Source organism: Python bivittatus, unplaced genomic scaffold, assembly GCF_059951505.1.
Source record: "Python bivittatus isolate LINGU-HERP-01145 unplaced genomic scaffold, Pbiv_v1 ctg000610_np1212, whole genome shotgun sequence".
In the NCBI taxonomy this organism is placed as follows: Eukaryota; Metazoa; Chordata; class Lepidosauria; order Squamata; family Pythonidae; genus Python; species Python bivittatus.
Window position 1 is genome coordinate 11,393,985 of NW_028277088.1, and position 27,563 is coordinate 11,421,547.

The window sequence follows — 27,563 nt, forward strand, 5'->3', positions numbered from 1 at the left end:
GTTGCCGGTTTGCTTCCAGGTCCAATTCAAGGTGTTGGTTATCACCTTTAAAGCCCTTCATGACACAGGACCAGGTTATCTGACGAGCCGTCTTGCCCCGGCTATTTCAGCCCGCCCCACTCGGTCCAGCAGAAGGGGCAGGTTGCAGACGCCACCGGTCAAGGAATTTTGACTGGTGGGATCTAGGAAGAGGGCCTTTTCTGCAGTGGCCCCCCCTCTGTGGAACAACCTACCTCCTGAGGTGCGGTGTGCCCCCATTCTCATGGCCTTCAGGAAAAGCGCGAAATCCTGGCTGTGCCAGAAGGCCTGGGGGCCAGATGGGGGCTCGCATCAGTGGAAGTGGCTTGTGGGTAATTGATTTTCCCTCCCGTCATCTTGAATGTTTTTAGTATTTATGTATAGGGTTTGCTTTACAGTTTGATTTTTTAATGGGTTAATTAATTTTAATTATCTATGTGATATTTTTTAATTGCCTGTGGGTTTTTGGTTTTAATTGTGAGCTGCCTACAGTCACCCATTGGGGGAGATGGGCGGCATACAAATTTAATAAATAAATAAATAAATAAATAAATAAATAAATAAATAAATAAAATTATTTGATTAAAGGGACCTGAAGGCCATCCAGTCTGCCAATCTTACTGAACGAGCAAAAACCATAGAGGATACGCAGTCCCCCAGATAGCCTGACCCAGTGCCATGAAGGGCTTTACAGATGATAACCAGCTCCTTGAGTTGCACCAGTCAGGTCACAGACTAGTAGCATCACGTGGGCACATTGAGGTGTGCCCAACACCGCCCACGTCACTGCATACTGGACCATCTGTAGCTCCTGAGTGATCCAAGCTCTGCACCTTTTGTATATGTGTTGATACTCTACACCAGTATTTCTCAACCTTGGCAACTTTAAGATGAGTGGACTTCAACTTATGGAACTTGCAATACAGTAGGTTAACTGATACATTTCAGGAAATGATCCAGTCATGTACATTTTTCCAATGCTATAATTTTTTTTTCATATTCTGTACTTTCTGTATCTTGTCTTTCTATGTACTTTTGGGTTGGTGTTTTTCAAATAATTACTACTAGAACTACTATTGGTATTACCTCAATATCTGAAATGACAATAAGCTGAGTCCTCATTTAAAGCTGACTTTTGGTTTCTATGCCTATGGTGAGTGATCTAACAATTGCATTTCTTTTTTAATTTCTTAATCAACCTTGCCACCCACACGTAACATCTTTTTCTTGCTTGCCTGGAAATTGTTTTAACTAAGAAATAGAATACTGAAAGGAGAAACTGCTCCAGGGTGTGATGAAATGGGAGGGAGAGTGATGGATAACAGCATTTATAAGGCCCTTGAGGTTGCCCGCAGAATGGATTCTCCACATCGCCTTCAAAGTGATACATCAAGAGGTCATCCAGGTAAGAGACTGAAAACTCTGTTTTTCAAAACCTATTGCAGAATAACCATTCTTCCATCTCCAATGTGAAGTAAGGGTTGTAAGTGGAAGCACCAGATGGTTGTTTCCCTTGATTCAGGACCTGGGTTCAAACTGGCATTTAATCCTGAAGTTTATTAGATGATTCTAAGCTAGTTACTAGTCCACCTCTGAAGATTGCTGTGAAGGTGAATCGAAATAACCCATACTGTATTCCTCCTTCTGAGGAATGAATGAATGAATGAATGAATGAATGAATGAATGAATGAATATATATATATATATATATATATATATATATATATATATATATATATTCAGCTTCTAGCAGTGGGAATGGGAAGAGTGAGATGAAATATATAGATATATTGCATTTATATGAAGAGCATGCAGGAATTGGATCTGACAGGTTTATGAAAATATCATAGAATGGGTGACCTGCTAGCTAGTCTATTGAAAGCTCAGATATTTGCTAAGAAATAAATCTGAGAAAAGAAGAAAAATGAGAAATTGTCAAAGTCCAGCTCGGAAGAGTAGCTGAGAAGTCTTCCTCACCCTAAAAGTCTTACTTTTTCACATGATGGAGTTTATAGGCATATCTTCTTGAAAACTGACATAGTTACAGCTATATTTCTTGTTTCTTTAGTCAGCAAAGTCTCCAAAGGGTTTTCCAGATGTGCAAAAGTATAATGTCTGTTGACCAGCAATGATGGGAGTTTAGTCCTACTCATATAGAAGAGTATTAGATAGGAAGAATTGTTGTAGGTACTGAATAGGTAACTGAAGACAGTTTAGATCAACTCTAAAATCTGATAATTAAGAGAAAGTCCCATCCCACAAGTCCATAATGCTGCCATCAGCAGCTATTCTGACAAAGATGTGGCATGAATTCTTATCATTCAGATATGAAAATGCAAAAGAAACTAATTTTATTCCTGCTCTGATTGATAAATTTTCTAAAATTTAGAAAAATTCCTAAATGTATTTTTTCACAAGAGGAAGTAATAGCAAAGAAAGCTGTTCCATTCAGGCAATTCTTTGCCATAGGCAAAGTACCAGAAAATATAGACAAAAACTGGGGAAGCAAATTAATTCATGCATTGTGATGCTCTTCCAAAAAGTGACAGACATTTCTATAAAGAACAGTTGCTAAAGTTTGATCAAAGTAACATTAAAGCCCAATTTATCCCTCAGAAAATGTGCTGGCTCAAAAACCTCATGGTTCTGCTCACCAGCTGTCAACTTGGTCAAGCTTTTCTGAAAATCCAAACCAACTCAGACAAGTGCCTCTCCAGGATTAACTGGCGTGAACTTTGGAAACAAATGGATAGTTTGGTAAGAGTTTTCATTCAAGAATTCATCTATTGCATGGAATGAAAAACAATGCCCACTGGCAAAAAATATAATTGATATCCTGAGATTTTAGGAATTCCAGTTATGATGGTCATGATGGTCATGATGATGACGACGATGATGATATGTAAGTTTGCTGTGGTCACCCACTCCAATAGTCTCTCTGTAGCTTAAAAGATCTAAAGAAACAGTAACAACAGTTAAAAACATAAAACAATGTGGGCAGCCCGGACTAAAAACAGTTATAACATAACAATAAACCATGACAGGAGCTGCACAAACACATTAACCCCAGACCTGAGACCAGAGCCAGGTGTTAAGCACTTTCTGGACCCCAAGTAGAGTGGGCACTGTCCATATATCTGGGGGGATGTGATTCCAGAAGGCAAGGGCCATGATGATGATGATACATTCAAGTTATATCCCACATTAAGGCAGCTAAACACACACACACACACACACACACACACAGCATTAGTAAGCAGAAACTTTAATCTCTCCCATTGTCAACATTCTAGTTCTCCAAACATTGTCATCTAGCCATAGTGGCTTTAAAATCTCATAGTAATTCTTGTGGCTAGCTCCTATCAGCCCTCAAGACCCATCAAAACAATATATTTCAACCACAGTGAGGCTGAATCATTTTTTATGTTACCTCTATAAATATTCTTTCCATAAGATCCATTGAAAAATGGGGGAAAAAATAGGCTTTTCCCACGGTAGACAGTAGGTAGATCTTGGTTAGAGCTGGACCTTGAGGCAACATGAGTAGCCTCTGGTTTCGTCTGAGTTAAACTGAAACATTTTCTAAAACACTGAGTTGGACTCTGAACTGAATCATGGGATGAGTGTCTATCCCTATTTTCAAGCATGGGACAAACTGTTCAAGAAGTAGCCAAGATTGGAAAGTTAGTGGTCTGTGGCATGGTAGCCATGCATGACATTACAGATGGAGCTCTCTTTGTACCTTCATCTTCATTTAAAATATGATAACCAGCAGCTTCCCTCTGGTTGAACCTATATGAATATCCTGGAGACAAGGAGAAATAGGGGAACTTTGGTTGTCAGACAGAAGAAGATGGACACCTGTTCTCTGAGAGCAGAAAACAAAATAATGGTCTTAAATTATAGGAAAGTTGAATTAGGAAGACTTTTCTAACTATAGGCACAGTTTGAGAGTAGAACTAATTCCTGAGGTGTTCCCTTTGCTAGGAGTGTTCAAGCAGAAGCTGATCAGTCATCCGTTGGTGAGCCTTTAATTCAGGGTTTCTTAACCCTGATAACTTTAAGACGTGCGGACTTCAACTCTCAGAATTCCCCAGCCAGCATATGCTGGCTGGGGAATTCTGGGAGTTGAAGTCCACACATCTTAAAGTTGCCAAGGTCAAGAAGCCCTGCTTTAATTTCTTCACTGAGTAGTGGACTGGATTTCATGGCCTTCCTGGCTGTTTCAAACTCTACAATTTGATGCTCTTTAATGTTTAAACATGATTCAGGCAAGTCAACAGTTCCTTTGAAGGATGGGGGACTCTTTTGAACCTTAAGGCAATATTAAATTTAAGAAAAACACTGTACAAAAAGAAAGGTGGGGTCTACCATGAGACAACTGCTACGCTTCTGCAGAAATAAATAAATCCATTCTTCTATAGATCAGGGTGTTTGCTGCATCACTGTGCATTTTACTGCTTTATATCACCTGCTTTGAACGTGAAAAAATAGGTTATTCTATTGCCTCCAGTGGGTTTTATTGGCAACAACCAACCTTTTCAGAAATCTGCATATTTTATTTAATCATAAATCTATATTATGGACATCCCTGCATTTATTCCAGAACTATAACTTGTATCTGAACACAGAAGGACGTCTCCTGCATGGGAGTATAATTTTTATTCTAATGTGTTCTCAAAGTAAATGTTTTCAGAATGAGATGTGAAAATGAAGTGCATCTCAGAGTTAAGTCTGCACCAGCTGTCAGAATTTTGCAAGTACTGTACTATATTCAAGTGAAACTCTAAGCTCTGAAGGTTGAAAATATGCAGCATTACACTCTGAACTAACTAGCAGCTCAGATTGCAATGTGGAGGGAAAGATTAAACCCCTCTCCTAAGATGGAGCTTTCTAAGCTCCTTTTTTTTCTCCCCAAAATTTAAGGTAATGATAGTGATTCTTATCACTTAGTATGGCCCTAACTTTTTAACCTTCATATTAAGTCATGGTTTTTAACCCTGGTTTATGGAATAAATCATAATTGGGTGGATTTGCACAATACACTAAACTATCAATCATGATTATATACCACAGCTGCTGGGGTCAGCACCAAACATATCAACATATTGCTGAGTTTTTCACATAAACACAGTCTCTTGATCACAAAACAAATTCTTTGAATTGAGAAACCAGCCGTAGACCAGACTGCAAAAAACATGGAGAGGGAGTCTGGTTCTGGATGGAAATAGGAGCTATCATATATAGATCAAAATATGCTAACATTTTCAACAATCCACCCCAGTCTTCTACAACCATGCAACCTCTAGAATCATTGAAGCTCAGTGTCTATGGTCAGGTATTATAAACTGTTGTTCAATTCACTGTGTTCTTCCTCCCTTTATACATTTTCTTCTCCTGACCAAAGAATAAAAACGGCCTATCTCAGGAATGCTCAGATTCAGACAAAAGGAGTTTGTGTGACCCAGCACAGATGAAGCTACAGGTAAGAGGGAATTATAACCCTGCTATGTTCTACATCTTTTGTGTAGTAGTACAGATCTGGTTAACTATAAAGTGCAGTTTATTGCCACAAGCTTTTGAAGTAGATGCTGTTACTTGTGTGATTTTCAGTGCCAGAGTCCTTCAATTAAATCCTAAATCAAAGGAAATGGCTGATATATTTTTATTGATACTGAGAATAACCAATTTAACCCCAAATTCTCAGGAAAATCAAAAATTGAATGGTGTATCTTGTACAGCTTTCCCATTTTGTCATTCCTCATTCTTCACTGAATCCCTTTGCTTGGAAGTAGCTGGCGGAAAAGAATTGTAGCTGAATCTTACATGATTAGTTACATTTGATAAAAGACCCTCAAAAAAGCTTTGCTGTAAAGTATATACCTCCTCTTCTTCTGCATGTCCAATGAATTTTGGACTCCGCAAACTCTAAATACCTAATAATATATAAACAATAATCCTCGCAATGATTTAGCCCAGTGATCTTGAAATAAGAAATGGATTAAAAATTACTTCTTAGGGCTGTTTGGAGCTAGCTTTATCCATCTGATTTCTTGATCAAATGTTCAAAGAAGCTAGGGTAATTGAAACTCCCTGAACAGATGAATGTTTATTGTTTTGACCAATTATGGCCCTGTAAAGACTGTCTTTGAAATCCAGTTACAATTATTTCCCAATATTTGGGGGCAAGGTGAAAGAACAAAAGCGATAGGATAGATTTAAATTCTCCTATTTAAACTCTCTGCCAAATATCCACCCAATGTTGTTTCAGAAATTGTGGCTTTGCTCATTTGTGCATTGTCGGGTGATACATGGGAAAACCACTGAAGTACCTTCTAAGTGGATGTTAGATGAAAACTTCCTAACATTAAGAGCAGTTTGAGTAGTGGAACTAATGACCCAGAAAACTGGTGGGCTCCACTTTACTGGATGTCTTCAAGCAGAGGCTGGAAAGCCATCTGTCTGGATTTCTCACTGGATTAATTTGAATTCCTGCACTAAGCAAGAGGTTGGACTTCATGCTCTCCATGGCTCCTTCCAACCCTACGTTTCTTCGCTTTCCCACTTCTGATCTAAAGCAGTATTTGTGTCACAGTTTAGATCACCAAGATGTGCGTGCCTACAGAAACATGATCCCCATAGCTTTTTCCATGCGTTTGGTAGATCTTGTATAATCTAGAGCTGGCAATTTGGGCACACTGATTTTAATGGGTTTAGCTGGACTTGTCTACTTTTACCTGTCTGTTGTACATTAACACTGCATTTTCAATATCAGCCACAACTATATTTAAAATATTGCATTTTAAATATCAGCCACAAATATATTTAAAATATTGCATTTTCAATATCAGCCACATATTATACAAAATAATGATTTCCACAGAGAATGTTGGCATGAGATAGTATTCCATTTTCTCTTTAAAACAGCATGATCAAGGAATTTCCATCTCTCTGACACTTCTAGAACAAAGCACCTAATGCTGCTGTAAACTATTCTAACACCACTGTCCTATATTTGTCTGTTCAAAAGTAAATCTATTATTTGTGCAGGGTGCCTCTGATGAGAAAGCCATTGTTCTTCAAGTCCTTAATGAAACCGCTAAGCTCTTTGAAAAGAAAGATGTTCCCTTCTCTAATGTGAGAGATTTTCTAGAGTATAATTATTCAACACAGGATGAGCTAAAGATCTGTGTAAGTACCCATGATTCTTTTCTGAAGAATTCTTGAAATAATTAGTCAAGCCAAATGACCTTTTTCATGAGACAGAATGCATTTACTCTGATTTTTTTTAAAAAAATCCAGATTGTGCAAAAGGAAATGTTACCATCTCTCATATTTAGTGCAAATTAAACCAATATGTGTACATTCTTAGCTTTCCTAAAATATGTACCCAGCCAGAGCTAATTATATACAATTGAATATAAATAGTTCGTTCCTCAGTTCTAGTTTGAAAATGATAGTGAGTGATTACCTGCACAGGAAGTCTCCATTCCATTATCAGTCATGTTAACAGCATCTGTCATGAAAGTGGTCATCATTCAAAGCAGGGCAGCATTTTTTAAATTTTTGGTAGCCAGAGCAGCAAAAGACAGAGTGATAGTTCTACACAATTTTTACTTCCTTATTTATTTGCTAGGATTATAGCCTGCCTTCTCTCCAGGAACTCCAGGTATTATCCATAGTATGGCTTCCTCCATTCTTTCCCACAACAATAACCTTGTAAAGTAGGTTGGGCTGAGAGACAGTGAATGGTCTAAAGATCAGTGGTTGGGGGTAGACCTGAACATTGATCTTCCTGGTCCTAGTCCAACACAGAAGGGAACAAATTCCCAGTTCTTTTCCCACTGTTTCTGGTGTTTGTATTCATTGGTGCTTGCAGGGAGGCATATGATAAAACGTGCCTCATGACCTCACAAGGCAAATTTTGTCTTCTGAACTTACGTCTGAGATCAGGATACAAATACAAAGGGACAGAGTTTGTGTTGTGATGCCATTATGTATGTTTTATCATTTTTGGATCACTGAAGTTGGTAGTGAACATCTGCATTTCTGCCCTCCCGCTTAGGTTTGTATTTCCTATGCCCGCGGAAATCACAGCAAGTAAGAATACCTGGTAACTTTGGTTCAAACCTGGTTAGTATTTTGATGAGAGATCAGGAGGACTTCCCAGGATTGTAGGGTACACGAAGAGGTCAAAGAGACTTCTTGGGAACTTCATGGAAGACGGCCAGGGCAAACCACTTCTGGACATGGGTGTGTACTCACCAAGCATTGAGCTGAACATGAGGGAGTCTTTGTAAAGCTTATTTCAACAGTTAACATACCAGAAATCCAGCCAAATGATCATTTATATCATTGATACTTAGTTATTTGGTGCTAAATTTCAACAGAGAGATCCACGAGGTGCAAAACAAAAAAGGTTTGGGGGGCTGCATGCAATCCAAATGCCTGTTGCCTACCACTGAAATAAAGTATACAGATAGGATAGTTTTGCCCTCTTCCAAACAAGTGCCACTGCAGAGGAAAACATGGGGCTCTCTTCTCCTGAAGAGCCTGTACCATCTCCCCTACGCTGAATCCAAAACTAGCAGGTTGGTACAAATAGATGACAGATAGATAGATAGATAGATAGATAGATAGATAGATAGATAGATAGATAGATAGATAGATAGAAAACTGTCTTCCTTTTTCAAAGCTGGCACTTGGGGTTTTTTTCTTTTTTTTAATGATTTCTGAGATCCTACATTTTTTTTTTGTTTAATCTTTCAACAAACTAAGTTTTGTTTTGTCCTCTTCCTCCCCCCCAACTCTAGATTACCTCCCAACAGGACTTGCAGAGAAAGATGAAATATTTGGTGGCTGCACCCCCTTGACCTTGGCAGGTCTTGAAAAAAAATGAGCAAGCTTATAGTAGGAAATCCCAGAGCAAGTCTAGACCAGGTTTCTCAACCTGAGCAACTGTCAGATGTGTGGATGTCACCTCCAAGAATTCCCCTGCCAGCATGCTGCCACGAAAACTACATGGTTTTGTCCAAAAGGTCCCCTGAAGTTGAGCTCAGTTTGAGACTTTATTAGAAACAGCTTTATGGACATCTCAGAAATTAAGCACTACCTTTTTGAATGTGAAACTAGAAAGAAGGAGAGCGTGACAGAACCACTAAGACAGTGTTTCCCAACCTTGGCAACTTGGAGATATGTGGACTTCAACTCCCAGAACTCCTCAGCCAGCATGCTGGCCAGGGAATTCTGGGAGTTGAAGTCCACATATCTCCAAGTTGCCAAGGTTGGGAAACACTGCCCTAAGAGATGCTTAGCATCAGGTCACACAGTTTCTATGCTCCAAATGCAGTTCCCCACTTACTACCTGGGAATTTGGAGCACACTAACTGCGTTATATAATATGTTCTTTCAAATTAAGTGTTTGTCTTGATTAAATTTTTCCAGTACCCAAATCCATCCTGCCAGTTCTCTTTCAAGCAGTGTTGTCCAAACTTGGCCACTTTAAGATGAGTGGACTTCAACTCCCAGAATTCCCCAGCCAGCATGGCTGGCCGGGGAATTCTGGGAGTTGAAGTCCACTCATCTTAAAGTGGCCAAGTTTGGACAACACTGCTTTCAAGGAAAACAGCATGTCCATGCTCATCAATGTTCCTCTTGACATGTTCTTTCCACTTCATTTGTAGTTGCCGGCTCGATTTCATCAACATCTGACTGACAACACAACAGAAGAATGTTTTGAAAAGATGGAAGCATTTTTGAACAGTGTAAGAGGATGGAGTGCTTCTTTCAATATGTTTTCTTATTGTTAAAATTGCTATCGACTCTTTCTGTCCAGACCGGTTGCATAAATGGTTTGTTTCATTTGTGTGCTATTTTTTAAACATTAGAATAAGAAAATCAAATTAGCCCAGAGACCATGGGTTTTCAGTCTAAAGTTTGGGATATTAAGTCTCATAAACTTCTCTTTTTTTATTTTAACAGAGGAACAGCCGCTGCGCTTGGGAAGTCATTCAACAAGATTGCTTGGCAATTCTTCAGCAAATTGAATTTTACATTGCAGCTTCAAAATACAAATTGGACAGAAAGCGAGTAAAAGTTTGAGATATGTCTGTGAAGCAATTATTGCCCCTTGATAAATTACAGTGTTGAACAGATCTGTGTGATGCTTTTTTCTAAAATTAATATAATAAATGCCTTTGAATAAAGTCACAATCATGACCCATTTGCTCCTGATATGTTTTCTATGTGAAACTGGCCCTTTTAGGTAAGAGGGGGGAAGCTTAACTCCTCCTCATCACATTAACAACAACAATTTAAAAAGAAAGAGGGAAAATCTTCCTGGCTCATCACCCTGTCTGCAAACAATGTCGGTATCTTTTACTCTGCTTCTTGGACTTATAAGGTTATGGACTTTTATATATTCAGGTGAATGAATTTCCCAGAATGCATAGCTGATTGGGGAATTCTGGGAATTTTAGGGCACTTATCTGTGGGACACCAATGGGATTTAGGCTTCCTTCATGTTCTGCTTTATACTGGGAAAATAGTTGTGTACACCTGTGTATGTATGTGTACACGTGCATGTATTTAATTCAAAGTAGCAGCCATGGACCCCAATTATCTCATTTAATCTTTTTTTTTTTAATCTCCTATCCTTTAGTTAATTTTCATTCCCTTCTACTTTTTAGAAAGGATGCATGAACGTTACTTTTTTCCCTTTAATTTATTTGGAGATAAACTCTGCATTTTTTTTTTCTTTGCAAACATGTAGCCCAATACTAGGGCTTTGCAGCTTCATTTCAGAGATTTGATGCAAAGGTGATTTATCCAACTTTCTGACTCAAACTGATGACCTCTGAGGATGATGATGATGATGATGGATCTGAAAGTTTTCTTCTACAGGCACAAATGCATTTTTAAAAAAAATCAGCTTGGGAAAATGGACTTGAAGTAACCCAGTTCAAATGAGAGTTGGCAGTAATTCTTCATCTTTTTCAGGCACATAAAGGACTAGAGATAATAGTAATGAAACTGGGCCTAGAGACTATGCAGAGATTTCAACCTAGGTCTCCTAATTCAATGTTGATAATAAGCAAGGATTCATTGGTTCTTTAAAAAAAAAAAGAGGAAAACACAAAGTAGAAAGTAGAAGATAGGAGATATGGCAGGTTTTTATTGCTTTCACCAATCTGGGATAACATTTACTGCCTATTAATAACATGCAAATAAAATATAGTTCAACCAAAAATGAACATGGAAAAGATAAATCAAAGAAAGAATTCTGAAATGAGGGTAAAGATGTTTTGAACACTGTGGACCCTCCCCCATCGTCAGGACGACCCAGCTGCCAATCCAACAGCAGCAGCCAATCAAAAAGCAGCAATAAGAAGGGGGAAGACAAGATGGCTGCCTGGGAGCTTTGCAGCTCAGCCCTGATGAGGAAGAGGCTGAATAAACCAAACCAAAGCTCAGAAGTAAATAAAGGGGCAGACTAAAAGATAGGCAGCCCTGATGAGAAAGAGGCAACCGGACAGGAGGCGGCAGCTGAGAAAGCTGGGAGGAGAGAGGCGTTTGTTTCCTTCCCTCAGACTGGCCTGAGGGAAAAGTTCTTCCCTCAGAGGGAGAAAAGATTCAGAAGAGGAGGAGGAGAATCCAGAAGCCCAGCCAGGGGCACTCAAGCAGAAAACGTGAAGAAAAAGTCAAGACTTTGACAGAACAGAAAGAGAAAGCAGAAACTGAAAAAAAGATAGAAGACAGATGAAACTGTGTAGAAAAAGGAATATAGCTCTATAGAGACACAATATGGAAATACCAGGATTAAGACAACAGAAATATAGAAGTCAGCCATAAACAAATATATTGGAAATATAGAATAGAAAGATATGGACTTTAAAGAATATAGTGTAGCTAAAGAGCATATAGAAAATAGTTGAAATAGAATACAGTTTTATTAGTAAGATACTAATTCCTGGACCAGTTGAAGGCATTTATAATTTACAATTCCTTTTTTTTAAGCTTTCCTTCTAATGTAAAATTAAAGTCTGCCCAGCCATTGAAGGGAGATCGGGGGGGGGGGGGGAGAGAGAGGGAGAGAGAGGGAGATCAGGAGAGAGAGAGAGAGGGAGAGAGAGAGAAACCCAACCAACTATTCAAATTGCCAGTGCTTTGTATCTTTATTGAGTCTGGGTCAATCTGATTCAAAAAAGAATCTGCAACAACCACTTGGATTGAAAAATTCACTTATATCTGCTGGATTGAGGATTGCAAAAAAGCTCAGCTTTTGTGCTGCCACCACGTGGCCATCAACTGAAGAATGTGGAAAGCAAATGAATATAGCCATTTGGAGAGCTATGTCTTTAGTTCACCACAGGAGAGCATCCTGGCACTGTCTACTGAAAATCTAGTGTGAGATGGAGAAGGCAGGACAAGTCTGAGGAGAGACACTGTTTGAAAAGAGAAAATAATCTCTGACCAATCTCTCACTTTTTTCTTGCTATAATGGCTCATTTTCTCTGCAGGGTGGGAGTGGAAAGACTCAGGCAAATTAGCCTATTAGCCTCCTTTCTCTGAAAGTTTGAAGAAGGAGACTTTGATTTGATTCCTTAGAGAAAGTGTTATATAGATACACTTTGAAATTATGGTGTCAGACTGTAAAATGGTTGGAACAAGAGCAGAATCTTCAATAGGAGCAAAGGTTCAAAGTCAACATCCTTTGCCATGAGATATAGTGACTTCATTATATTGATGGTGAATTATATTTTATTTCAGTCAGGAAGAGTTAGAAGTCTGTCTGAGAGGACAGGAAAAAAGTCAGTCAGTCTGGGCTGAGTTCATAACTGTATCCAACTAATCAGGATAAAATCAAGGCAGCTTAATGCCTACAGCCTAACAGCATCACACATTTAGTAACTGGATTGCAAGGGAGGAAAAAAAACTCTAGACATGAAACTCTGACAAATTGCTGTTGATTGGACAATAATGACCAGCAGATATTTGCTAAGTTGGTTCATTGTAATACTGTGGAGCAGACTACTGAAGAGATGGAAGCTAGAAATCTAAGATGACTTCCATAGACTTTGCCCTAAAACTCCACCATTAATATTTTTCTGTTACATTTTCAGGATTGTAGAGCCTATGATGAAGGGAAGGCGATATAGTCTAATTTGGGGGAACAAGCAAATGCTAAGAAATGCAGTGCTTTATGCTATGTGATTATATAGTCTTGTACCCAGGGACAAGAGTGGGGACTAGTTATCTCCACTGTTGCCAGTGCAAGCAGCTATTATCTTCCCATCCCATAATAATAATAATAATGCATCTTGCTTGCCTCCATTTCTATAATCAGAGAGCAAGCAAAAGAATTTTCCATCAACTTATAGCAGACTATTTAACAACTCCTTTGGGAGACACCTGACATTTTAAACCAGAAGTTCCTTGTTTGATGAAAACTCTCAGTTCAGCTTTAACATTCCTGCTTCTGGACTGTCAGCAGATAACTTCTCCGCTGTTGCACTTTGGGGAAGACAAAGAACTCCCTGCAAGCTTCAGCCCTACGGCTATTCTTGACCTTTCCTTTGAAGTCTGAGGAGCTTCTTTTGTTGTCAAATCTGACTCTTCTGGCTTTCTTTGGCAAGTCAGATCTCCTGCTCTTGTTACAGATAAATTAAGCTTAATAGCATTGTGGTCAGAAAACTCCTTGCTGCTGCTTCAAGGTCATCTGGGGTTTTTTTGTAGCACAGATACAGTAGCCCTAATCAAATTGCCCACAACTCTGAATCTGTTCATTGCTTAATGTCCAAAAGAGAGAAGGCTTATCTCCCTGATTTTTTATCTTACTGCAAAATTTGCCCATTTGCTTAATTTCTCATTATACTAAATTCCTTACTAATCTATCTTTTCTTTTATTAATTAGATCACCTACACTCTGAAAAAGAATTCATAGAAGCCTATCATATCTATTGGACTGCCCCTAAACTTCCATGCCAGGTGTCAGGCTCCACTCTTAGGCTTAACAGTAAATCACAAGATGCCAGACACTTAACTTTAGTTCACCATTTGTCTAGATTTGGCAAAAGAACCTCAGATAAAACTCAGCTAGATTAGAACCTTTATTGCAGACAAGAATGAAGCCTCAAGCACAATTGATTGCCCACAACAGTGCAAAGAAGTTAGAGACTTTATACATCCATTCTCCAGGATTTAAATTTAGGATTCCAAATACTGGAGAGCTGGCTGGTCTTGGTCATTTGAGTTATGACAGGTTTCTTTAGTCTGAGAACTGGTGGTTTCCTTCCTGGCCTCAGTCTGAGGCCATTCCTATTTTCAGTTGATGCTTACCTTTGTACAATTTCACGCTATGTTGTAGGTGCATTTTTTAAAAATTAAAATGTTGATAATAAAATGGCTAAAACCTTAGGAGATATTTTATACAAACACAAATGTCTTTATTTATTGTATTTGTAGACTGCCAAATTAATAAAAGGACTTGCAAGATTTGGCTGTCTTGTGAGATTTTGGCCCTTCAAAATGGACGTCCTTGATTGCAATCTAGTAAAGTTGTAAACATTGTTTCCCTTGCAGTTGAGCTCTCTTACTGCACCAAGTTCCTTGTTTGCTCTGAATTGTGAACTCCTAGAATCTGGGAGGCAATATTAAGATCTGTGTTACTGGTGGCCTTGCTACCTACTAGCTCACTGACTTTCTCAAGCAGTCAAAGTCTTTCCTGCTAGATCTTCATCCTGGAGCACACAACTAGAAAAGTTAAATAGAGCACACTAAGTTGGAAGAAGGAAACTGAAACCTCTAAAACAAAAACAAATCTAGAACCTCTAAAATTAAAAAAAAAATCTAGAACTGAAACAGTTAAGCCCAAATCCATCCTATATACCCCCATTTTAAGCTTCAGTTACAAATCATTCAAAGATGTTCCTTGAATGTAACGATGACATTTAAGGAAGGAGAAAGTGAATCAAGCCTGTGCTGCAGTGCTAGCAGAAACAACCTTGAAATTATTGCCATGAATTATGTGAGATTCATCTGGGTCATTTATATGATTAGAAAAAGAAAGCAGGCTGGATGGAAACAGAAAAGCTGCTTCCTGCTCAAGAAATTTATAAAAAGAAACAGAAAGGCCAGAACATTTTGAACTTTAGAGAGCTTATATTGTATACCCTTTATTTCATAGGGGAGTGATCCAAGTGTTGCAGAGAAGCCTTCTTCACTTTTCCCACCAGGTAGAGGACCAGTGTTTTTTGGCACCTGAATGCAAAGAAGATCCGAGCCCTTTGCCACATTACTGTCCCAGACAGGAGTGCTTTAGTCATGTCCCTTCACAAAAATGGCTGGATTCTGGACAGCTGCTCATTGAAATGCAAAATGGACTGACTGGTACTGGCTGAAGTACACTGGAAGATCTTGTGCAATATACAGGTTCTCTTTTATGCAGTGGAACCAGAAGACAAGCTGTAAATCACACAAGAACTTCAGATGTACTCATTCAAGTTGTGTCAAGCATATTCTCAAAAGATGTACTGTAGCTCTGGCATTTCATTGGGAAATTGTATCCAAATGGCCGGAGGTGGCCTGAGTGGTGGTGTGTGTTTAAATTGTGTTTAATTAGGGGTTGGGGGATTATTGCTTAGTTTTCAAATTTCCCACTGTAAACTGGCAGGAAACACCAGGCTTTTCAGTTCTTATGATCAGAGGGGAGTCACAGTAGCCACAGATGCATCTCACAGGTTTGTTTACCCAGCTTTACTGGTAAGCAACCTTTCCCAATGTGATGACCTTCCAATGTGCTAGAATACACCTTTCATGTCTCCATGAAAGCTTAGTCAGCCTTTTCCAACCAGGTGCTCTTCTGTTGAGTTAGGTTCCCAGTATTTCCAATCAAACTTTGGGTATGCTGGCTGGGAATTCTGCCAGCTTTAGGTCAATACAGCTGGAAGCACTAGGTTGGAAAAGGCTGGGATAAAGAGGGTAAAATTAGGTTACTTGCTGGGGCAACTCAGTTGCTCTGAGAATTATTAATACCCTTCAAAATTATCTGCAGTTTCCTAAAAACATAAGAATTGAATATTATTCTCAAGGTAAGGACTTGTAAGAAAACCTAACATGAATGAGCTGAAGCAGGAGACATCAGGCACTTATTTTCTAGTTTCCGAAAAGTAGCTCCTGGGGAATCAGATCCATAAAGCAGGGAGAAACTGAAGCATTAGGATCAGGGAGAGCTCCCAGACAATATTACTTCCATCAAGGAAGACAACTGGGAGCACAAACAACCAAACAGTTTAAATTAGGAATAGAGAACCTGTAGCCCTTCAAGTTTTGTTAAACTACAACAGCATCCCTTGCTGTTGCCCCTACTAGATGGAACAGCTGGAGAGTTGTAGTTTACAAACATCTACAGCAACCTTTGCCAGCTTGGTAAGTCTCTTGGTATGAAGAGTTGTTGTTGTTTAGTCGTTAAGTCGTGTCCGACTCTTCGTGACCCCATGAACCATATTGCACCAGGCCTTCCTGTCCTTCACTTGGAGTTAAAAGCTACAGTATCAGTGTACTCGCCCTAAGTGTGTCAGGCCATGAAGTGATCTCAGCCACTGGTCTTGGGCCATGTAGACAGACAATTTTCCATGGGTTGGAAGAGTGCTTTCTCTGAATGCTGGGCTGGCTTGGGGTCCAGGTGTTAAAATCCAACCAAACTCCTGTTGACATGCATCTACTTCTGCCTTGGTAGCCTTGTCCAAGCACTAGGAACTGGGACATGAGGCTATTAAGCATTGTGATTACCAAAGCACAAAAGTGCATTTGTATTGCCCTGAGGTTTTCATAAGCAAGAATATATTCTGACAGCTGTGCCAAGCCCAGTGCCCAATGAAATTTCCACAAGCAGGATGTCCAGCCACAAACAAGCAAAGCACTGTTTGTGCTTGCTTGTCTTATTCTCTAAGCACTTTGGAGTCAATATGTCTCTCTTCAAGCTGAGTCATGCTGATCTTCATCTGAACTGCCATTAATAATCAGTATAGAGAGAAATGACTAATCTTGAGAAACCCGGCCAAAGATGCTCTAAATGTCAGTGCATTGTGTTGCACACCTTTGTATTGCCTTAGTGGATTGAGGCTGATGTTTTTCCCTCTACCAAAAGCAGAACTGATCAACATTAAGACAGGACAATTATGAAACCGTAATTTTTCTTATTAGGACTTATGGACAGTCAATTGGAAAAGACTAATGGACAATTGGTTTTATATATGGTAACGGCAGCGAGGTTACTATATGCTCAAGATGGAAGAATACAGAAATACCTATAATGGAAGAATGGATTGTGAAGATGGCAGAGCTTGCAGAAATGGCTAAATTGACTTGTTTGATCAAGGAGGGAACAATAATTATTTTTGTAAAGGACTGGAAACCCTTTATGGACTCTTTGCTGAGAATGGATAAAAATCAATTGATGATTTCTGGAGTTATTGATTAAAATGGAATGTATATGGGAAGAAGGAAATTTTCTTCTGTAACTTGGAATTCTGGGAGTTGAAGTCCACATATCTTAAAGTTGCTGAGGTTGAAACACACACATACACATACACACACAGAGAGAAATACAGACATACATACAGACAAGATAATTACGATTAGGGTGGAATAAGTTGATGAACTGAGTGAGACCAGGGTCCAAGATAGAGATCTCAGGTTTGGAAGGCCTCCTAATATAGTTGTGACCATTCTTCTTTCCTCTCCCAGAAAGAGGAACAAGTGAGGAGAAAAAGAAAACAAGATGGGTGGATAGGAACATAAGAAAGAAAGGGTTAGTTCAGTGGATGGGTGGATGGATAGAAGGCAAGGAAACAAAGAGGTACAGGATAAAGCCTCCTTCAAACGTGAGTTCAACTCCTTATTCCTACTTGGAGCACATCCATCTGGTTTTCTGGGCAGCAATATGGAAGTGGTGTGTTGCTGTCTTCTGGGTACTCTTTCAACTTCACATTCTAGCCTATAGCCCTGGGGTTTCCTGGTGATTTGCTGACCAAGAACAAACCAGGTCCAACCCTGTTTAGCTTTTCAAGATCAGCCACAGTGTGAGCTGTCACTCAGTTGGGCAGGGAAAGTGGACTGAGTGGGAAAAGTTAATAGTGGGTGGGAAAGATGTGGAGATTACTCAGAAGGCATTACTTCAGTGTTGTCCAAACTTGGCCACTTTAAGATGAGTGGACTTCAACTCCCAGAATTCCTCAGCCAGCCATGCTGGCTGGGGAATTCTGGGAGTTGAAGTCCACTCATCTTAAATTGGCCAAGTTTGCACAACACTGCATTACTGAGGTCTCCCATAGTCTTGGCAGTGGCTACACCTTGACTGAAAGCTAAACATTTCATAAAAGATGAAGGATTTTTAGAACGCTAAGTGCTCACATTAACTAGTGTGCTATTCATACATTCTATTATTCAACATAAGCTCAGGATTTGCAACAAAATCCCCCCCCGCCTCCCAGCATACTAGGAATGTCACTTTTAATTTAGAGAACATTATAAAATTCAACCTTGGTGGTCATGGAGATAAACTTGTAAACATGTTGGCCTAGCAATTCCAGAAACCAGAGAAGAGGTGAACACTTTCTTCCTGAAAATCTCCCCCCAAAGTCCTTGATTAGCCCCAGTATCACTACGTTGCAAAGAATAACAAAAGGTTTTAAACCTTGCTTTACTGTCTGCTTCCATACTTTTTTTTTTGGTGGGGGGAGTTGTGTGTGTTTCTGCTTTTTGTAACAGAAAAAGAAGTGGGGAATGTCAGGCCAAGACACAAAAATGTCCTTAAAGTGAGATGTAGAATAACACACACCACAAAGTGAAGAATTCTGTTTCCTTTAAATGCCATATATTTCTCAGGGGTATTCATATATGATAAACAGCTGGGTGTGCCCTGACCATTTATGGCTGCAATGTTTTAATGCAAATTGGCAGGGCAGTTGTCACATGTGGGAGGGATCATCGTCGTCATCATCATCATCTTTGTTTTTTTCCCCTGGGCTGGGGACGGAAGAATTTGAGAGAGTTTTGGTTTGTTTCTTTTATATTTTCTAATTCAGTATATTTCAGTCCTAAAATAGTTTATTTTGTTTTAAAATGATGCAAAATGATGATGTAGGTTTGGGCAATTGATTTGGAGGGGCCCTGAAGATATAGGTGAAGTACCTAATGAATGTTCAGAAAGAAGGGGGAGGGGGAAGAGGAGGAAGAGGAGGAGAGATGAGGAAAGCAGAATTTGTGGAAAGGGAATTTTAAAGGATGGAACTGTATGGAAATGACAGATTCAATAATAATTTTTATGTACAAACCATTAAAATATATTGTTTGGTTTAAAAAAATAAATTATTATGAGGTCTGCTTTATTGCACAGGGAAGCTCATAAGATAAGAGGAAAGTCTGCTATATTTCTATAATCTCTTGCTACTATTGTGTGCATATTGTCTGCATTAAGAAACCATCATTTGCAAAAGTAATCTAAATTCTGCATTGAAAACAGCCTTGTGTGAATACATTACATTAACTGAATAATTTTCCTTCCCTGCACACATTGTCCAATATGTCTTGGTAGCCATAAGCACCAGGAGAAGAAGGAGAAGAAAAGAAGAAAAGAAGGAGAAGGAGAAGAAGAAGAAGAAGGGGAGTGGGAAGGGGGAAGGGGGAAGGGGGAGGGGATCTACAGCCATCTCACTTTATTCTTTTTTGCTCCTGGAAAATTAAAGCATACAAATCACAGCATGAAGCAAACACCTTGAAGAACTAAATGCCCCCTTCCAACTTTTATGATTCTATGAAGAAATGGTAGAAAGGAAAATAAGGCAGATTGAATTCAGGCTCAGATGGGTTCATTTATACACTGTCCTAATAGCCTTTGGGAGTCTAGATATATAGACACTTGTAGTGTGACTCACCATAATAGCTATTATACTGACAGATTGCATCATTAAATAAATCTTAACATTTGCCCTGCATGGGATGCTGTCGCAGCTGATGGATGACGCATTATGGCAGAACTGGAACCATTGGAGGGAAAGTGAAAGGAAGCAGATTCCAGCTGAACACGTGGAACTGTTCATCAGTTGAATAGGCTGTCCTGGGAAACAATAGATTTAGGTAGAGCCATGTATAAGGAATCCAAGAGTTGAATTTCACATTGCAAGAACATGTACTGAGCATGATTATGGATTAGATCAGTGTTTCTCAACTTTGACAACTTTAAGATGGGTGGACTTTCCCAGCATGGCTGGCTGGGGAATTCTGAGAGTTGACGTCCACCCGTCTTAAAGTTGCTGAGGCTAAGAAACACTGAATTAGATAATCTCCAAAATCCTTTTCAGATTGTATGATGCAAAGGACATCGCGGGGGAGAATTATGTGACACTGTAAAGGCTAACTAATATCAATTAATTAATTATTAGCGCATAAACTTCTGTGATCATGTCCACTTTGGATAGATTCTCCCTCATGTACCTAGCAAATGGTTCACGCAGCTACCTCTTTGGAAACAACCCATTCTGGAGTCAATTGCTGGTTGAAACCATTGCTTTGATTCTCCCTTAACCTTAGAAGTAATTACTTCTTTCATCAAAATATCTCCAAACAGCTCCACACACTTTGTTTTGGAAGATCTCCAGTAAAGCAAGGTATTTCAAGGCATCCAGTGTTTATTTTGAAATGAGATGAAAGGCATCTGCTTATTGGTTCTTTTATCATTTTCAAGCTGTTATTTGTTTTTCCCCCCACCCACTTCCTTCCATCCATATAAATACCTACCTATTTACCTACCTACATTCCTCACTCTCTGTCTCTGTCTCACCTCCCTCTCTCATCTCCCACTAAAAGGAGTTGAGAAATATATTCTCAAGAACTCCAGACTGTATACATCTTTTGCCTTTGTTTCCTCAAGAAAAAAGGCAATTTTTCAGGGAAGGTTAGTTTTTAAGTACGAGGCTAAAGAAATCTCTGCCTAAAGCTCTGGGGCAAGAAATTGACTTTCCAATATTCGCATTGACTCCACAAATGATTGACTCATTGAACACTTTGACTTTTTTAAGTAAGTAGTCAACAAACATTAGCTAGGTCCTGCACTAAACCTAGAAGAATAGCTACCCCTTGTAAAGTTGAGTTAGGTTTTAGCTGACATTTAATTAAGGAGATATATATCCTACCCTTTGGTTTAGGAAAAGGAACATCCAAGCCAGCTTCATGGAGTTCACAGGATTTCCTTACAAGCCTTTAACAGGAACTAAGCACTGGATCAAGGACAATACCTTCAAAATTGTGGGCAGGAAGTCAAGCAAAAGAAAACAAAGCAACCCCCAGACCCTTGGCTCAAATTAAGCATCTGACTTTAGTAGAAATGGGCAGCATCCTTTATCACTGGTCATACTGGGGAGAATTGGAGTTCTTCATCAGCTGGAAGAGTACAAGTTGCTCCCTCCAACTTTATTGAGAGTTCAACACAGGGAGAACTGAGATTCAAACCAGTGTGGGAAAAGAAATAATTTGTGTTCAAGCCATTGAATATACCCTCGTATGGAATGGAAACATGACATATTTCTCCAAGACATTCCTAGATATTAAGAGCTGTCCTTTGTTCCATTGCCATAAACAATTAGGAAGAAGGCAATGACAAGCCACTTCCAAATCATGCCATAAAAACTACATTATGATGTGCTTGTATAAATCCCCAGGAATCAGGCAACTAAAATGTTATTCTAATATTATTCAATCAGTAAGATCATCCTGACTGCTGGAACCCAATGGGTACTTGAGACCCTTCCTTCCTTCCTTCCTTCCTTCCTTCCTTCCTTCCTTCCTTCCTTCCTTCCTTCCTTCCTTCCTTCCTTCCTTCCTTCCTTCCTTCCTTCCTTCCTTCCTTCCATTATATATCCACCAGTATGAGATTCGTGACTCTGGGTAGCTTACAATTAAAATATAAACAATACCAAAAAACCAAAAAAATAAAACCACCATACAAACAATACAAAATGTTAAAACAATTAAAAACCATGCAATGCAGTCACTGGGAGAGCACAGGAATTCAAGGACAGTACAGCCATTTTTTGGGCTCCACCCCACTCTCTGATCCCCAGGCCAGATGGCAAAGCCAGGTCTTCAGGCCCTTCTGGAAGGCCATCAAGTTTGGGGTCAGCCTGACCTTGGGGGGAATGATGTTCCATAGAGTGGCTATAGTGGCAGAAAAGGCCTTCCTCCTGGGTCCTATGAGAACAAGTTTCTTCTGCCCGACCTGATGGGATGGGTAGATGTCACTGAGGAGAAGCAGTCCCTCAAATAACCCAGCCTAATGTCATATAGGGCTTTATAGGTCATCATCAGCACCATTAATTGAACCCGGAAGCAAATTGATAATCAATGTAGCTCACAGAGCAGAGGTGTAATGTGCACGGATCTAGGTGCCCACATAACTGCTGGCACTGCTGCATTTTGCACCAACTGAAGCTTCTGAATACTCTTCAAGGTATGACAGCCCCATGTAGAGCATATTACAGTAATTCATACAGGAGGTGACCAGGTCATGAGTGACTGAGTGTAGAGCCTCATGATCCAGAAATGGGAGCAACTGGCACACAACTTGAAGTAGTGCAAGGCCCTCCAAGGCACAGCTGCTATCTGCTCTTTGAACAGGAGTCGTGAGTCCAGAAGGACCTCCAGATTGCGCACTGGGTCTGTCTGGGGAAGTGCAACCCCATCCAGAACCAAAGATGGTAAATTCCCAGATCCAGGTGGCCTCAAAACCATGCAATCTTGCCAGGGTTGAGCTGAAGCCTGTTGTTCCCCATCCAAACCCCCTACAGCCTCCAGACATAAGACAGGACATTGGCAACACTGCTTACTTTGCCAGGGGCAGAGATATATAGCTGGATATCATCAGCATACTGATGATACCTCACCCCATGGCTATGGATGACCTCACCCAACGGCTTCAGGTAGATATTAAACAGGAGTGGAGAGAATACCAAACCCTGCAGCACCCCACAATTTAGGCTCCGAGGGTGGGACCTCTTGCTCCCATTGTCTCATTGTCTTCACTGAGTGGGGCTGCAGTGTGCTAATGCAAGCATTCAAAATGTTGCATTGGTTGTATCTTGAATATTTGTTTAACAATGATGGTGGTGAAAATAATAAGGTGTCTTATTGGGTCCTCTCTCCAGGAGCCCAAGGCAGTGTGCTTAGTATTCCTTTCTCACAAGAACCACTTTGTAAAGTAGGATGGGCTAAATGAGATAACTGGTCCAAAGTCACCCATGGGTTTCAATGGCTGAGGACAGACTTGATCCCACTGGTTTGTCTCCAATAGTAACTTAATTATTACATTTGTTATGGGTTGTCATTCTTCCCACCTCCTCTCATTAGATACAATGACCTGAAAACTTTCTGAGCTCAAGGAGAAATAAGCTCAACTGGATCTTCTTGTATAGCTATAACTTCCAGTCTGGAAAACCATGATTAGGGGTTTACTTACAGAGCCAGAATACATAGCAAACCAGAAAATACAGCTGTGTTTTGATCAAAGTTCAGAGCAATATTTGACTACATTATTTATTTTAAGCTTATACATAATTAATTGTGGAAATCTTAGTTAGGGCCATATTCTAACTAAGCTATTTTTCCACGGAGGCTGTTTATCTCCTGTTGTGATATTGCTTCTATTTGTCTAGCACTGCCTTGCTTATGAACTCAGTAGACCTTTTCCACTTACAGTCCTTCCTCCTCCAATACACACTCAGAAATTCAATTGCGATATGTGCAGCCCTGTCTCATTTCTCCCATCATCCACCTGTCTTGCCTGATTATCTTCCTCCTCAGCCTTCTCCCACTTCCACAGACCCATTCTCTGAGTCCTATGTGCTTGGTCTCCTCACACTACATAGCCCTCACATAATTCATTCCAGCCCTTTGGATAATTTGTAGGGTTGGGCAAGGCATTTACACAAAGTGCATTGGTGCAAATGAGGTGCTCTTCTCCAATGTGTTGAGCCAACCATGTCCTTTGGAACAATGGGTTCGGTTGTTCTGAAGGCTTTAATACATGCTTGCACAGCAATTTTGTTAGCAGTTCTGGTGGGTAGGTTGACTGAGCACCAGCTAAGATTCTTGTCACCCACCCCCAACCCCCTGCCCCTAACACCTTCATTTAGAAACATGCATTTTATTAAATAAATTAATAATGTTCCGTATTGATACAAGAACATGATTACTGCTATAGCAGAAGAGTTATAGGAATATCAAACTGTAATAAACACATATATGTAACATACATGTGTATGAGGCCTTTCCTTAAGGTGTAGTGGAGTTATTTAGAGCTCAGGGCTTTGGCAACACATCAGTGACCTGAAAGAACTTTCCTGCTGGTGTTAGTTAGCTTAGTTCTCCATGGGCCTCATTCATCTTTTGGTCACACTGTATGTCTTTTTTGCTACTTTCATCCAGTCCTTTAATTTACAGACCACATGCGCAGCTTCCACAGCTCTTAAAGTTCCTGTTATCTCCTTTCTGGCAGTCCAGAGTCTTCCTATCAGTTCTGACTTTCAGTTTTCCCACTGATCCTGTTTCTTCCCACAGTTCCTTTGTTTGCAACCTTATGACCTCAATCCCTATTTATTCTTCTGCCTGTTAATTTTCTCCCTGGTTTTCCATTCATACTCCAAAATGTTTACATTGCACTGAAGTTGTAGTAGAAATAATCAGTGCATACATAGTCAGTGAATATAGATGTTAGAGTAATACTCATCAAAGAATGCCTGTAATTCTAATAATTAGAGGATGCCAGGCTAGGAAACTCTAAAGAGTATTGAATGGGTGAATTGCACTAGGGACAATCCAACATTTCCAGTATGATTCCCCTCAGATTGAGAGAGCCAGGTTGGGGAAGGCTGGTCTTGTCCAGCTCCCCCTGCCCCCTTAAATGGAGAAAACTGATACCACATTGCTAAATAACTCCTTCCAACAAGATGATTCTATGAATAATTCCTATATGATTGTTTTTCCTTTTCTTCTATGGCTGTAGTGCTATGGATGGATGGATGGATGGATGGATGGATGGAAGGAAGGAAGGAAGGAAGGAAGGAAGGAAGGAAGGAAGGAAGGAAGGAGTTATCGAAATTCAAAAGTCTTAATCCTGACCAGCATTGCAAGATGTTGGACAAAAATCTATTTCAGCCATCAGATCATTCAAATTTGATCCTTGGTCTGTCAAAATAATGATAGTTGCCATATTATATGTTCAAATAATGGCTTTGAAGGTCCAATATGAAAATTGTTGTACAGACCCATTACCATTGTGCAAAAACAACTCTGATCAATAAAACCATACATTTACATGGCACCAGTGTTCGGAGTAGCCTCCTTTGGAATTCTCTATTCTGTGTTTTCTTTCTTAAGCATTAGAAAGAATTTTCAAAGCAGAGGACAATTTAAACAGAACAAAGCTCATTAAATACATGCTTGGGAACCTTTTCTTCTTGAAGGTTTCCAAGGAATGCTAAATTGGTTGTTGGGTCCCATCCAACCCTATGCTTTGTGTATTTATAGTAACATACACTACACCCATTAGATAAAGAGCTTTCTCTTCCCCACATTTTAAATGAGAATTTCTGCTCTCTCAGGCTGAATTTGACTTTCCCACCCCCTTGTTGTGTTGATAGCAAATTTCCCCCTCCCCAAGCAGCACACATCTTATAAAATGAAAACGTTGCTTGTATTTGATGTTTTGACTTGTGGAGAACAAAAGCTTTCCTTCTGATGATTTGGTAATGTAGTAATCTGGAGTATTTATTATCCACTTGAAGTATACAGTATTTATTTACTTTTAAAATGGAACCAAAAGCCATAATATTTTTATTATGTGGCTCTGGGCTTCCTTGGATGGCAGTTTAAGGAAGGGTCAGACTGCCCTGCAGATTACACCTAGCCAACATTGGCTGATTTCAGAAAGATAAGCAGGGTCCAACCTGGTTAGTACTTGCAGGTGAAGACATCTGTACAGAAGTGGTCCACCAGTACCTTCTTCTGTGTAGGAAGAAGTTTCCCATCCAAATACTAATAAGACCCAATCTTGCTCAGCTTCCTAGCCCAGATAATCAGTCTCCCACCTATTTAGCCAAACTTGCCTGGTCTCCAAAAGCTCTTCAGGGTTAAACTTGGTTAACTGTTAGATGAAACACCTCAAGAATCTAATAGACTGGGAAGACTATCCTGGGGAGTTGAAAAAAAAAATGCGAGGAGATGATTCAGAATTGCTACCAAGAAAATTAAATGGACGTAGACATGTAGTCACCAGAAGTCTTGCTTGACTCAAAGACTTTTATCAATCAGAGGCCTGTTTCCTCATTTTCTAGTAGAGCGACCAGGGATTCTGTATCTTTAATAGTATCATAGAAGATATGTTTCAAGTGATGTTGATTGGAGAACAACCTACCCCTGCTAACGCTTCTTCTTGAGCATCATTATTAATTATATATATCTGGCCATCCCATCTCCTTGTCCTGGAATAGCATTTTATATTATTAACTGCAACCATGTTTATTTTTGTTTGAGAGGAACTGAACACCAACCATTTCCATTGCTCGCTGGAGTTGCGGTATCTGTGATACTTCAGACCTGTACAATGGAAGATGCATCTTCCAAGCTTATGCTAGTAATAGGAATCAGTGTGGCCAATGATGAAGGAAGCTCCAGGTTGCCCATCTGTCTAGCAGGATTCCTGCACCTAGTGCCTCCCTGTGTCAACATGGTTGTCTGGAGAATCTGGGCCTTGAAATCCAGCTATGAGAAAGCTGCCCCACAGTGTGAACCTAGAGCAGTGTTGTCCAAACTTGGCCACTTTAAGATGAGTGGACTTCAACTCCCAGAATTCCCCCAGCCAGCATGGCTGGCTGGGGAATTCTGGGAGTTGAAGTCCACTCATCTTAAAGTGGCCAAGTTTGGACAACAATGACCTAGAGGAAATCTAAGGGAAGTTTTAAAAGGGAGAGGAATGTCTTCCCTCCATCCTGGTTCACTACTTATAAATAAGATTGCCAACTTTTAAGCTTGCCTCCTGCAATCCTAAGCAGGTAGCAGGTTGTTAAGACAGATATTAGAAGGTGATAATAATTTCCTATCTGTCTAATTAACAGTCTTTCTTCATCTCTTTCTTCTAGTCTGTTGGACATACCTACTACAATAGCCCTGAATTGTACCCCAGCTGACCTGAGGAATATATGCCACGTAGAACATTACTTTGCTTATGAACAGTATTTTTATACTATGGAAGAAAAAAAAATCCCAAAAATATGTTTAAAGATTCAAAATCAGTTCAATTGAAAACAAGTTAAAATGGTAGACAATTAAGGAAGTGAATCTGAAATAGCAAAGCTTTTATGCTGTATAAACACATATGTTCATTGGCTGTACTGAATTAACCCACGATGCTGAGTCATAGCATTGTTTGTTTAGTGTTGGTTTGGTGCAATGTGGTTTATTCAACAACCATAATTAAAACCAACCATGTTTAATGT

At 39.7% G+C, this 27,563-nt stretch overlaps 1 protein-coding gene across 1 annotated transcript; it reads left to right on the forward strand.

Moving 5' to 3' along the window:
• The first annotated feature begins 2,658 nt into the window (after positions 1–2,658).
• LOC148214561 (interferon upsilon-like) lies at positions 2,659–10,119 on the forward strand. The gene is made up of 5 exons (XM_088150525.1): positions 2,659–2,775; positions 5,426–5,503; positions 7,069–7,209; positions 9,702–9,782; positions 10,000–10,119. Exons 1-5 carry the CDS (start codon positions 2,659–2,661, stop codon positions 10,117–10,119), a joined length of 537 nt encoding a protein of 178 aa, XP_088006651.1.
• The last annotated feature ends 17,444 nt before the right edge of the window (positions 10,120–27,563 follow it).

Coding starts and splice junctions, on each gene's coding strand:
- LOC148214561 (XM_088150525.1), top strand. CDS start 2,659: ATGGTTCTGCTCACCAGCTGTCAACTTGGTCAAGCTTTTCTGAAAATC. Junction 5,504..7,068: donor CAGCACAGATGAAGCTACAG/GTAAGAGGGAAT, acceptor TTATTTGTGCAG/GGTGCCTCTGATGAGAAAGC. Junction 7,210..9,701: donor AGGATGAGCTAAAGATCTGT/GTAAGTACCCAT, acceptor CTTCATTTGTAG/TTGCCGGCTCGATTTCATCA.